The sequence below is a fragment of the Anoplophora glabripennis genome, unplaced genomic scaffold, assembly GCF_000390285.2.
Source record: "Anoplophora glabripennis isolate ALB-LARVAE unplaced genomic scaffold, Agla_2.0 scaffold1149, whole genome shotgun sequence".
NCBI classification, from domain to species: Eukaryota; Metazoa; Arthropoda; class Insecta; order Coleoptera; family Cerambycidae; genus Anoplophora; species Anoplophora glabripennis.
The window spans coordinates 79,275-93,620 of NW_019417223.1; the positions used below are offsets into that span (position 1 = coordinate 79,275).

General features: G+C 33.1%; 1 protein-coding gene across 1 annotated transcript in view; it reads left to right on the top strand.

The window, feature by feature from the left end:
• Window positions 1-14,346, top strand: part of LOC108916006 (spatacsin) — a 40,190-nt gene that overhangs the window by 15,104 nt on the left and 10,740 nt on the right. The window contains exons 7-8 of the mRNA XM_018722184.2: window positions 2,163-2,464; window positions 4,642-5,373. Coding sequence (XP_018577700.1) covers window positions 2,163-2,464; window positions 4,642-5,373 — 1,034 coding nt within the window. The remainder of the gene's footprint in view (window positions 1-2,162; window positions 2,465-4,641; window positions 5,374-14,346) is intronic.

A 14,346-nucleotide genomic window follows, 5' to 3' on the forward strand; every position in this document is an offset into this window, starting at 1 on the left:
GTCAGTTTTATAAAATTTTACCGTTATTCAAATAAAAGTTACCCACACGCACGACAATGGCCACAGTTGCATATACATTCCAAAGTCACCTTCAAGCACGCTTACCTGTGGAAGGATAGCTGATGTGGATGTTTATAATCCAATTTCTTACAAATTCTGCACTGTCTAACCATATTCACACCTTAAAAGTTTATCCAAAATACATGTATAAACACTAATCACGTTTCACTTACTAAAATCACAACTATTTTCTAATAAGAGACGCCATATTTTGCCAACCACGGCAGAACGAACGAGGAACACGCTACAAATTATTGCTTAGTTGCCAAGTATTCAAACATGGCAAATATGAAAAATGAAAAATAGTTTAATATGTGCAGAATTTAACAATATTGTATGCATAACTTAATAATACTATCCTATAATAATAATTTTCATTGTGATGAAAATTGTGATAAAAATATTACGTACATTTCCAGTATAATTATATAGCTGACAACAATGATACAATTAGACTGTGAATAGACCAGGCTTCATCTAGGAATGTAAATAAATAAGTCCCCTTTATTTAAATGTCCTTGGTCTATCTCCTCAAGCTTACTTTGAGAAAAGTCACTTATTTATAGTGTAATATTGTAAGTTTAATTAAAAGCCTTTTTTCTCGAAAATCGTCCACATTAGGAAGTTCTAACAAGAGTATTTTTTTATAATTTGCGGACATTAAATTGTCGGACACTTATATCACTATTTTGTACAGTAAATTTAAAAGTGGAAAAAATGAAAATTAGATACGTGGTAATCGATTTTTCATACCCCGTGAAAATTCCGATTTCCAGCTGTCGGACTGAAAAAACGCGGCTTGAAATTTGTCGGACAACAATACTTTTTGTCTGACTTGACTTGACTTGACTTTTTGTAATTATTTACAATTAATTTTACTAAAAATTACCTATATGGTAATTGATTTTCAATACCCTGTTATTTTGGCATGTTTCGACCGGTAGACACGTCAATGTCGGAAGAATTTCTGTCGGACAAATTTAAATCGGCATTTGCAAAAAAATTTCCAGTTACTTAAGCTAAAAATAAAAGATGTGGTCTTGAGTTTTCAAGACCCCGGAAAATTGCCATGTTTTTGGACTTTTCCGAGTGGAAAAGCGGAGGAATCGAGAAAAGTCGCAGAGGAAAAATGTGGTAGACTCGTCAAAACGAAGCTCCTCAGGAGTTATAAAGTATGTGGTAATCAACTTTCCAGAGGGGGCCTGTACTGTGAACTATAAGGGATAGCCACTATTGTCAGTCATAAAATGCCAGTCTAAAAATAATAACTCCAACTAGTATTCTGTATGTTTTTCTAATGGTCCAGTTAAAATAATTTTATTAGCCATACGTTAACTTCTCAGTGTTAGTAAGGTAAAAGCATAGAATATATTTATATTTTTCTTTGGGTAAAAGACGTCAATTTGTGATAATATAACCTCGATTGCTGGATTGGTACAAATAAAGTAAATAATTTATAAAATTCTTGTGATTTAGCCGATTTTTGACAAGTCGTTTTATATGGCCAATTGTCAAATTTGAAAGATAAAGCTGACCGACTTTTTGATTATTTTCTAATGAACACTGTTAAAATCTTGTGTCAGTTAATACGGTTTTTCTTGAAAACCATAAAGTTTTTTAAAATTTAACAACAGTAAAAAAAATTTAAAATTAAATTCTGCTGTGTTTGGTTAAATTACAATATTTTGGACACCCCTACATGCACATGCACTGTGTCAGTTCTTATACAGGGCACCCTGTATTTTTAAAATAGGTAAAAAATACATACTATTGAAATATGATTATTTTTTTACTGTTGAAGTATCAAATTCGCATTTGTGTTTCCATACAGTAACAATGGAGACATCACATTACGAGTTTATTGAAATTTGACTTAATAATTATAAATATGGTGTTAAAGATAGAACCATAGAATTTTACGTCACTGTAATTGTAAGAAAAAGTGGTAATTTGGCAACAATGCAATTGCTCTCGTTAAACAGACCAGGATATCTTTTCACATAAATAAAAAAATCCCTATGAAAGTTGCAGAGGGGGTATGCCTTAAAAAAACTTTATTTTTCTTAATAAAATATGTGCAACTGCAACATAATTATTTTTAGCATCTCTAACACCAGATAATCTATCTTATCTGCCCACAACAGATGTAGTGGATGGAACACCTCTACAAGACACTTTGACACTACTTTACATACTAGTCGAAAAAGTGACTTATGGTGTGGATATTGCCTACAAGATATTCATGATGTACCGCATAAGCTTGAATATAGAAATACCGTATCACGTGATCGTGTCCAACACTGATTATATGAAAATGCTAAAAGATGCATTGGAGGATGACTGCATGCATAAGTTGGATGTTGTTCATGATTTCATAAGGGGTTACCAGTGGTCCAAGGATGCGGTAAATATTACTGAATAATATGTGAAAAAAATTAAATTTTTCAAATTAAATGCCATAATATTGCTATTTCAAAATCTGACAGAGATAGAAAGACGATTAAATTGGACCAGTCGCATAAAATGGGTTTTTCGATTTTAATTTTATCATTTCCGGGTGTACTTGACAAACTTAAAAACTTGGTTTTTAATGTCTGTTAAGGACCATTATAAATTTAATTAAAAAAAAAACTACCAGGATTGTGAATTAATTTTGAAGGATTTTTTTGTAACTTTCCATTGCAAGCCACTACTTTTTCCCATCTTTCTGACAGGATACGAATTCCGTGTTGAAAAAACAACTTACATTTTGATGCTATCCACTAATCAATCTAGTAATCAAGTAGTAATCCAATGGAGCAATATCTGGTGAATAAGGCGGGTGGGGTAACATCCCATTTCAGCATTTTTAAATATTTTTTGACTTCATGAGCAACATGGTCAAGCGTCATGTTGAAAAATTATTTTATCATGCCCTTGCTCCAATTGCAGCCATTTTTCGTTCTAGTAGCTGTGTTCATTAGCTTTCACTAGTTATGGTTTCATTCGGTTGAAGCAGTTCATATTACACAACACCAAGCTGGTCCCATCAAATGCAGAGCATGAGCTGCGAACCATGAATATTGGACCTTACCATCAATGTTGTTGCATGACCAGGCAAACCCCATGATTTTCTACGCTTAGGATTGTAATAGCATATCCATTTTTTATCGCCAGTGATGATATGATGCAAAAAACCCTTTCTTTTTTGCCATTGAACCAATTGTTCACACGTGAAAAATCACCATTCAAAATCTCTCAGCTTCAATTCGCATGGCACCTAATTTCCTTGCTTTTGATTCATACTGAGTGCATTTAAACGTTTGATTCAAACATTTTATACTTTAGTGAGATTAACATTCAACGATTTAGCAAGTTCATATTGCGTTTGACGTGAATCGTGGTTGAGTAATGCTTCCTATTCCTCATTTTCGAACTTTTTTGGTTGACGAGAGGGTTCTTTGTTAACTGTATCCAACACTACTTCTAAAACGTCGAAACTTATACTCACATGTTTTTATCGATGGAGTATGCTCACCATAAGTTTCCAAAAGCACTTGATGACTCTCAGCTGCACTTTTCTTTGAATTAATCAGAAAAAGTAAAACTTCTTGAAAATGGTGTTTTGTTGACTCGTAATTCAACATCTTCGGAGCTGAGAAAAAATCTGTTGTTAATATTTCAGCAAAATGACACATAATTAAAAGTAAAGCCTAATGACAGAGCTGTGACATGAATGTAGTTACAGAAATGTCCGATGCAATATATCATAAGTTATGCCGTACAAATGTAAATCCCTCAAAATTAACTCACAGTCCTGATAACATTTTTATTCTGTTGGATACATTAGGCTCTTCCAAATTTAATCATCATATCATATGAAGACCATGGGAAAAACGCTGAAAGTTAATGTGCATGTAAAAAGTAGAAAAATCGGCGGTCTAAGGATACTTTTATCGTTTTCACCGATAAATAATTACCTGTTGACAAAAATTTTGATTTAAAATTTAAATTGTATGATTTTCGTTTTAAACTTTAAAATTCCTTTTCCAACAAATGAAATAAAAGTAACATTTGTTTTTGCTGTGTAGCCTTCATATGCTATTTATTGTTTTACTGATATGCAGCTTTTATTCATGCTGATAACTTTTCTTGCCCCAAACGTAACCAAATAATGAAAATGATGCATCAATGGGCTTGGAGAGCATGAGGAATTTAGTGGTGTGAAAGCATTGATAGATTTGTATTTAAAAAATTTAACCCATCATGGTAGTTAAAAACAATATGTTTTACTGAATATTTAATTCCATATTTGTATATAAAAGAGAAAAATGGTATTATGAAAGTGTTTTCTGTTCATATAGCTCGGAAAATAATAAAATCAAAATCCAAAAATCCAAAACACTTAAATATTTTCTGTGTTATCATTGATTAGCAAATTAGTCAACTTTGTTCCACTTAACCATTTCTCTGTTTTACATCCTGTATACAGTCAGTATATTGCATTTGGAATGTATGAAAAACCTACGAGCTAGTTTCAGTTGCTCTATAATTTTATTGTTTATGAGAACTTCTCATTGTTTTAAATGTATTAAATTACAGATAACAGATTTTATCTGTGAAGAAATAGTGAATAGCGCCTTGAAATATGTCAAATCCAAATCGGACGAATTCCTAATGTGGAACTTGAAAATGGACCAAGAGTTTCACCTCATCCTTCAGCTGCTTCAGGACAACTGCTCTCTCCTCGGCAACAAGATTTATTCATATGCTAGCGCCACCCACAAAGTGCAAGTCTCCGCCAATCTTGATTTCAAAATAAGTGAACTAGCACTCGTAACAGAACTTCTGATCACTGCCCATGATTGCTTCACTGCAGATTGTAATATGGAGGGCATATCACTTATTCTAAAGACCTGTCGAGGTGTTATTTCACACCTACTGATGCTGCGTAGCTGGAAGTTGATAGTGAGATTGCTTACGGGAGTTGGACGCTATATAGAGATGAGCTATGTGTTTGACATACTGAGAGAAAACGACCAGTTTGAATTTTTGCTAAGAAAAGGTTCCCGAAAAGATAATGCTCTGAAAGTAGCGCTGTTGGATTACCTTAAGAAGTACTGTCCAGATAACAGAGATTTGTACAAAATCGTGGCATTACACTTTGCCCTATTTTCCGAAGTGGCACTATTGTGGGAAAGGGAAGCCCAAGGCATTATAAGGAATCTGATCGCCATATCTAAATTGGAGATGCAGAATAATAGGTTGAATCCAGACACTCAGCCCTATGTGCTTTTTACTAATACCGATGGAACAAAATTATGCTTGAATAAGGTAAGTGATTTATAACAAGAATTCATCGTTCATGTTACAATTCAAGGGGTTGTTCCTAATATTATTATAGGCGAAAAAACCCAATACCCATACCTATAGTTACTACTCATTTTCAATATTGAGAATAATTCTTACGTCTCAAATATGATTATTTCGGTCCTACTTCAATTACTCTGGTTTTACTGTACTTCAGTCACTTACTAATAAAATAGAATTTTCTGTTTCTTAAGGGGAAATAAACGCGTAAAAAGCAGGAAACAGCGGGTGAATTTTAAGAATTATTATCTCAAAAACTAACTATTCGATTTTATCCAGGTTTGTTTTATTTGAAAGTATACATGTTGTTCTATACTGACAAATTTCTTTATAAATATGTATCGACTGGGAGCCCTGCTGTCGTGGCTTGAGTAAAAAATGTCTCTCGCTCGCACGGTCTGCGATTTCCAAGATTATATGCAGTTGGTTGATCTGAAACAAAAGTTTCAAAAAGGTTCCCAAAATGTAATGTATGATGCCCTTCGCAACATAGGAATTTAAAAAAAAATCACGAAATGGCGGCAGATTGAAATTTAGATTCATTTTTCAATCTTAATTTATGACCTTTCTGGCTTCATAAAAGAAAAAATAATTAAGTGAAAAAAATCCTATTTTTTGAAAGAGAAAACCTGTTCGAAAAAAGTTGTCAAATTTTGGAAGTAATCGGTCGAGCTGTCTTTTAAATATTTTGGGAGCCGTCTTTGAATAGTATGTTTGAGTATAGTATGTTTGAGATGAGCAAAAATTTGAAATAACATTTTTTTCTATTCGGGTATTCCCCTTGTAATTTATATTTGTGATCTATCGCCAACTAGAAATTCTATTTTAAAAAATTTCAACACACTTTAAAGCCTGGCTAATGCAGAAACAAACTGAAGTGTTAATTTCTTTTATTGTTTTATATTTCATTTTGGACTTTATTTGATTGAATAGATAACCCTTATTTTATTACTTTCCTATTCTGTTGACAAACCTTGTACATTGAATTTTTTGCTAACAATTCATTTCCACAGAAACAAAAATAGGATATCCGATTTCCAGTTGATTAATAATTGTGTGACATTTAACGTTAAAATTGTTTCATGTATATTTTTAAATAAGTTCTCTAAAAAATTATTTAGTCAAGAAAGGAGTAAAAGCTATATGGTTCTTACATAAGTCCAATGGGGTCTTGCCGCCATTTCAGATATTAACAGAAAATTAAATAATGTACCCTGTATAATTTTATATTTGTCTAAAGTCATCATTTGATTTTCAGTTTAAAAACATATAGAACTAAAGTGAATTTGGCACACTGCGACGTGCTAAACCACAACTTAATTATGCCATTTATGAGTATTAATAGATTCAACTAAAATCTCATCACTGTCTCTTATTTTATTTATTAATCATGGGATAGAGAGGAGTTAGTTAAATAAGAAGTTTTCTACAATAATATATCCAGTCTAGTATGTCACAAGTATTAACTTATAATGGCATACAGTTCGAATTAAAATTTTTGTAATCAAATAAAAATTTATATGAGGGGTGTTTAATCTTGAAATCTATTAACTTTAGACATTTCTTTATATTAAACTTCAAACACTTTAGACACTTCTTCTTTTCTGTTGAGGAAGAGAAAGAAGTTAAGATTTTTTTGATAGGTAATTGCATTCAGGGTGGCTCAAAGAAGGACCCCTGTACTGTCTTTATGAATATGTGGGTTCAGTCAAATTGGCTGAAATTATGGCAAATTGTTGATTTTCTGTTACTGACCAAAAGTCTACAGTACTTATTTCCAAAAATCAATTATTTCCTACTTATAGTGGGCTGAGTCAGTTCTGCTGATGATGGCTGCAAAGTGCTATGAGTAGAATATTGCAATAAAAACTAACTTCTGTGAAATGTTTATAGAAAAAATTAATAGGATGACTTCGAAAAGTTGCTAATTAACATTTTTGACATGTACCAAATACCAAACTGGCTGCATTGGCCGTTGGCAACAGTAGATTATACAAGATGTCCCATTTTAATTAAGGCATTGTAATATCTTCTTAGGGAAGCACTTTCAAGAAAAACTTTTTAGGCATTTTAAAGATACTTAAAAGAAAAACAAAAATTTTAATCAAGAATGCCTTTTTCTCGTAAAATGAACAATAAACATGTTTTACTGTCCGTTTCTATCAAAGTAGGCCGATTCATACACAAATTGAAATTATGATATAAATTCCAAATTCTAAGCAACTTTTCTTAATAACATATTTCTGTATTGTTAAAAACAAAGGCAGTTTATTGTTGAACAATTTTTATATTTACCGATTTTCTGATCACCCTGTACATGCAAGATGAAAGTTCTCCATGCCAATCGCATTTTGAAGACAAGCAAAAAGTTTAATCAAGAATGCTTTTTTCAATGGGATCATATGATGATAACCTTGATCATGACCTATAAGTCAAACCTGAAAGTTCTTTGAAGGTCAAATCAAGTTACGAAATAGGAGAACCTTGTTTGCAGCCCCATTAAGTTAAGGCAAGATCATTATGGTCCAGCCAGTCAAAGCAAGATCGCTATAACCCAACCAGTCAAAGCAAGATCACTTTAACCCAACCAGTCAAGGCAAGATCGTTTTGACCCGGCCAATTGGTCAGGGTCAAGGTCACCATCGAATGTCCCCTTTAGAACTTTACAACTTTTGTCTAAAAAGTTTTTCTTGAAAGTGCTTCCCTAAGAAGATATTGCAATTAATCATTTAAAATGGGATACTTTGTATAAACGGCCAATGTGGCCACTTTGGTATTTGACACATGTCAAAAATATTAATTAGCAACGTTTCGAAGTCATCCAATTAATTTTTCCTATAAACATTTCACAGAAGTTACTGTTTTTATTGCAATATTTTACTCATACTACTTTGCAACCATCATCAGCATAACTGACCTAGATCGCTATAAGTAGGAAAAAATTGATTTTTGGACCCAATTACTGTGGAGACTTGTCAGTATCACAAACCCAACAACTTACCACAATTTCAGCTAATATGACCATGCCCCAATTTTCATAAAGATAGTCCTTTATAATAATTGTTTATTTACAAAAATAGTGATGTTACATGGCACCCTGTAGATGTCGGATCAAAAGTAAGGACGAATTCTTATTTCTCATAAATTCTCCAACAATAAAGAAAAATTTTAAACAAAATAGTTACGTTGACACCTTATATCTTTTTAGCAACAGCATGTGGACTAAAGTATATTTGGCTCAATCGACATATTTTGGTCTCTAGTTTCAAGATGTCCCGTGTGCGCTCCTTTATTTTTGGCATTAAACGTGGCCTCGATAATTTGGGACCGAGGGGGACTATCCCTCTTTGTCCTGCCTTATCTTTGTAGGCCTGGGCAGCCTCATGAAGGTGGGCCCCATCCAATCGTCTATCCCGACCACAAACATGGCCCGTGTAGGCACTTTGCGGGACCTCCTCTTGCCCTGGCTGGCCCCCGCTGGCAGGGGAGCCTCTTCTAGTGCTCTTCGTGTCTTGATTTATCTTTCTTCACCGGCTTGTCTAACCCCTTGGGGGGGTAGTCGTCGTGTGGAGTGGGTTTTTGGGAATAGCCTTGTAGCTAGGGAATGCCTTTCAGTCGGTAACTCGCAGGCCGGTGCGTGGTTAGGAAATCCTGAACCTAACCTGCTCACGATGTTCCAACATCTTGATGACACCTTGTACAGGGTGTTCCATAAGTAGCTGTAGAACCACTCAAAATAAGCCACATTAGGCTAATTCAACTTTATCCAAAATCGTTTCGTTTGGTTCCAGGTGGTCCCAAAGTTTCTGAAAAATGTTTGAATTATTTTATTAAGTAATATACAGGGTGTATTTAAATGGAGGGGCACAAATGATACCAGAGATTCCTTGGGTGAAAATAAGTCAATGTAACCTAACATACCTATATCCCAAGTCGCATAATAAAAAAGATACAGGGTGTCAAAGTGAAAAATAAAAAATTGTTTTTCCTTAATAATTTCTATAATTTCAGTCAGAAATGTTTCAAATTTTCAACAGAGAGATTTTTTAATGATGGGAAAAATAATATAATAATGATTTTTGAGTGTCGAATACGAGGCGCCCTCTGCTGGCAACGTTATGCATTAAATACGTAGTAACTTTTTTGCCAACCCCCGTATATAGCTTTTAGTAACAAAATATGAAATATTGGACTTTTTTGAACAAAAAAGGTATACTTATTGAAAATGACTAAAGCCAACCGTTTAGGAGATATTTTTAACTTAATAAATTAGTGTTACGGATTTATACCTCCACGAATACCAAGGTATAAACAGACACTTTTGTTAATAAATTCAGAACGCATTGCCTCACAGTAATTATTAGTTGTGTTCTGTATTTTAAAATTCGACCAAAAGGGGGCGCAGAAATCAACTGAGACATTATTTTTCTTGTTTTAACTTTATTTTACTATTTTTGCGTACCTATTATTTTAGCGTGTGTGAATACACTTGTTGCATAATTTCTATTTAATTGTTTTTTCGGTGTCTTTATTAAAAAACACATTTTCTTGTGTATGTGAAATTATTTAAACTCTGAGTTAAAGAAAACAACTAAAACAAGCAAAACAACTAAAACCAAGAGTCACTACTTAACAGTCAATACCTAGATAATTTAAGAGAAATATGTAATTGGCTGGCAATAAAAAAATTTTTAAAGGATATTTTCGAAGTCATTTCCATTTTCCTGCAAGGATAGTCTAATTCTACGATTAGAATTACGGCGAACTCTTGAAAAAATATGTATGTCATTCTTTACTTCCTCAGCTGCTGCAAAAATTCTCCACACTATCAATAGGGTTGGAATAAACAACATTTTTAAGTGACCCCATAAAAATAGTCCATGGGTGTGAGATCCGGTAATCGCACAGGCCATTTGACTGGTGCATCGTTCCCTCGACCTATCGATCTCTCAGGAAAATTTAAATTTAACCATTGTCTAACAGCTACTAACCATTGCCTAACAACTATGAACAAGAGTTCCGTCACGTGCGTACCACATGTGTTCACGGATAGCTAGTGGCACATCTTCAAGCAATATTGGGAGTTGCTCATTTAAAAATCTCAAATATTCAAATATCCAGCTCCGCCGAGATGCCGAGGAAGAATAAACAGACCAATAAGATAATCTTCTACGATTGTTGCCAATACATTTAAACTAAAATTATGTTGAAATTTGGATGTACAAACTTGGTGAGGATTTTTGTCAGACCATGAGTGAAAATGACGCTTAATCACCAAACAAAATACCGGATAAAATATTTCTGTTTTCCCTTGAAATGTTCATATACCATTGACAAAAATATATCTTGTTAGGTAAATCCGCAGCAGTCAATTCATACACAGGTAGATGGTAGGGGTATAAAAGATTATCATTTGCAATTTTCCAAATCGTAGTATGTGAAACGTTATACTGTGTCGCCAATTTTCTGGTACTAGTTTCAGAATTCTGATCTTGTAAATTGATAAGGACAATTTCTTCAAGTTCTACATCGCGAATAAGATGTCTTCTGCCAGTACCTTCAGGAGGAGGTTGAAGTTTTTTTTTACCGACGCAAAAGTTTTTCTAGCAGGAACACGACGATTGGGATAACTAGCATGATGAAGTCGTACAGCAGCAGCACAGTTCTTGTAACATTTAAAAAATACTTGCAACATATCGACATACTCGTCATTAGTATACATAATTTGTTATTTTATTCAATTCCAAAACTATTTAATATCTAGGATGCACGTAAATAGTTACTAAAATCAATTAACACTTTAAACTAATACTTCAAAATTTCAATTTACGAGTATTATCAACTGACATTTATCTACTCGATTTTTTAATTTATTTAAGCAACTCGAACCTTGGTATTCGTGGAGGTATAAATCCGTAACACTAATTTATTAAGTTAAAAATATCTCCTAAAGGGTTGGCTTTAGCCATTTTCAATAAGTATACCTTTTCTGTTAAAAAAAGTTCAATATTTCATATTTTGTTACTAAAAGCTATATACGGGGGTTGGCAAAAAAGTTACTACGTATTTAATGCATAACGTTGCCAGCAGAGGGCGCCTCGTACTAGACACTCAAAAATCATTATTATATTATTTTTCTCATCATTAAAAAATCTCTCTGTTGAAAATTTGAAACATTTCTGACTAAAATTATAGAAATTATTAAGGAAAAACCATTTTTTATTTTTCACCTTGACACCCTGTATCTTTTTTATTATGTGACTTGGGATATAGGTATGTTAGGTTAAATCGACTTATTTTCACCCAAGGAATCTCTGGTAACATTTGTGCCCGTCCATTTAAATACACCCTGTACATTAATCAATTTTTTATTATCTTTGGGCTGTGGGCCTTTGCTTTTAATGGGGGTGTTTGCATCAAAAAAATGTGTAGGAATTTGTTACTGAATACTATTCTGCAATTAAAGTTAAGATATAAACTGAGCAAGTAATTTCAGTAATAACTTCATATACAAGTGTCTACTTGATTTTAAAAATTCTGTTCTAATTGTATATGTCATTGTTATTACAGAAAATTTCTTTTTTCTGTAACTCATCTATTACTAAGTAAAAGAAGGACAGCAGTATGAGGTTTTAGTTAATCTTCATATTAACAGATGGCCCAATTAAAGTAGTCACAGCATTAGCCTGCCTTTGTTTCACTTTTACATTTTTATAAATGCCATTTAAATAACTAATACTTCTTGCAAAAATAAAAAAATACGGATCAAGTCTTTGCCACATTGTTTTATTTTATGGCAATATCTGAAAAAGTGGTAAACACCCTATTGAAATTTTATGGTGTTATACAGTGTGATTTTTAAAACTTACAATTGTTAAAAAATTGATAGTGAAAATGGTATGTGTCATGTATTATTATGAACTAGTCTAGTTACTTTAATATAATTAGTATGTATGTCAATGTCATTAAAGATAAATACATCATATGGTGGCAGCGGTAAAAAGTAAAAATATTGAAAAGTAAGGTGTTGTTGCTGATATTAGCCCAACACCGGAGGAGAAAGTAGTGTTTATTTAATTATATCTTGGTGGAAAAACCAACAATGGCAGAACATTCAAAAGCTCCAGAGGAAATGCAGTTTGCAGGGGACATTGCCAGTCAGTGGAAACTGTGGAAACAGAAATTTGAGCTATATCCCTTGGCTAGTGGAAAGTCAAATAAAACGGATGAAGTAAAAATAGCTATCTTAGTCAATCTATTAGGTGATGAAGGTCTACATATTTACAATACTTTTGAGTACAATGAGGACGAAGATCAAAAGAAACTGAATATAGTTTTGAAGAAATTTCACGAGTACTGCAATCCTGTCAAAAATACAGTGTATGAACACTTTAAATTTTTTAAACGTGAACAAAATCCAGGAGAAACTGGATCCATTCGTAACAGCGTTACGACAACTTGCAAACACGTGATTTTAAGGAAAAAAACGTTCTTATACGTGACGGACTTGTGAACGCATTCAAGAAAAATTGTTACAAAATTGTGATCTTAAATTACCAGAGGCTATTCAGATTTGTCATTCTATGGAGAACAGTGTGGCTACACAAAAAGAAATTTCAAAGAACAAAGAACAAAATACCTCAGTGTATGCAGTTAATAGGTACACAACAAACTATACAAACAAAACCAAATATTCTCCGTTACATAAGGAAGAACAACAGTATACGAGACAAAATGATGGTGGTAATCCTAGTACAAGTAGAAATAATATGAATGTGAGAGGTCTTAATAGATGCTAGAATTGTGGTTATATACATGATGTAGATAAATGCTCAGCTGTTAATCGTTATTGCACTAATTGCAAGCAACGTTGACATTATCGGAAATTTTGTAGGAGCAAATTGGTACATAATGTTGCAAAAAATGAACAATTCGAAGAGTGTGGTGAAAATGAAGAAAATCGAGACAAAAGTGAAGAATATCATATTGTGTGGACAATAAATGACTCCTGTGTTAATTCAATCGAATGGTATGAACTGTTATTAGTAAATAACGTACAAATTAATTTAAAAATTGACACTGGAAGTCAAGTAAATATACTTAATCACAGTGATTTTAAGAAACTTGTAATTTCCGAATCTGAACTTCTGCAAACAAAAAGCACTTTGTCATCTTACTCGGGGCATAAAATAGACATTCGAGGAAAAATGTCGATACATTGTTCCATCAACGAACATACATCAAACCTGTTATTTTATATTTTACAATCCGATTCTGCTTGTTAAATTTTGGGACTTCAAGCTGCAAGTGAACTGCAAATAATTGATGCAAATAAAATGCAAAAAGGACATAACAAAACTATATATAATGTGGAAAACCATCTATCAGTTTCGGAAATACTGAATAAACATAAAAGAGTATTCAAGGGTATAGGTAAAGTAAACAAAACATATAAAATAACACTGAGGCAGGATGCTATACCACATATAAGCGCTGCAAGGAAAATTCCTTTAGCATTAAAAGATCAAGTGAAGAAAAAACTTGATGAAATGGTCTCGGAAAAAATAATAGTTCCAGTGACTGAACAAACAGACTGGGTCCATCCGTCAGTAATAGCACCCAAATCAAATGGAGATATTCGTCTTTGTACGGACCCCATGAGTTTAAACATGTACAATGTACATAAAACGTGAAAATTTTCAAATTCCCACAATAGACTGTCTTTTTAGTGAATTACGTGGAGCAAGATATTTTACACTACTAGATGCATCGCAAGCGTTTTTACAAATACCCCTGGATTATGAAACTTCAAAACTGTATACAGTTGCAACAAGTTGGGGCAGATTTCGTTGTTTAAGACTACCTTTTGGCATCTCGTCAGCTCCGGAAATATTTCAAAGATTTATTTATGATGCTTTGGAAGGGTTGCATGGTGTT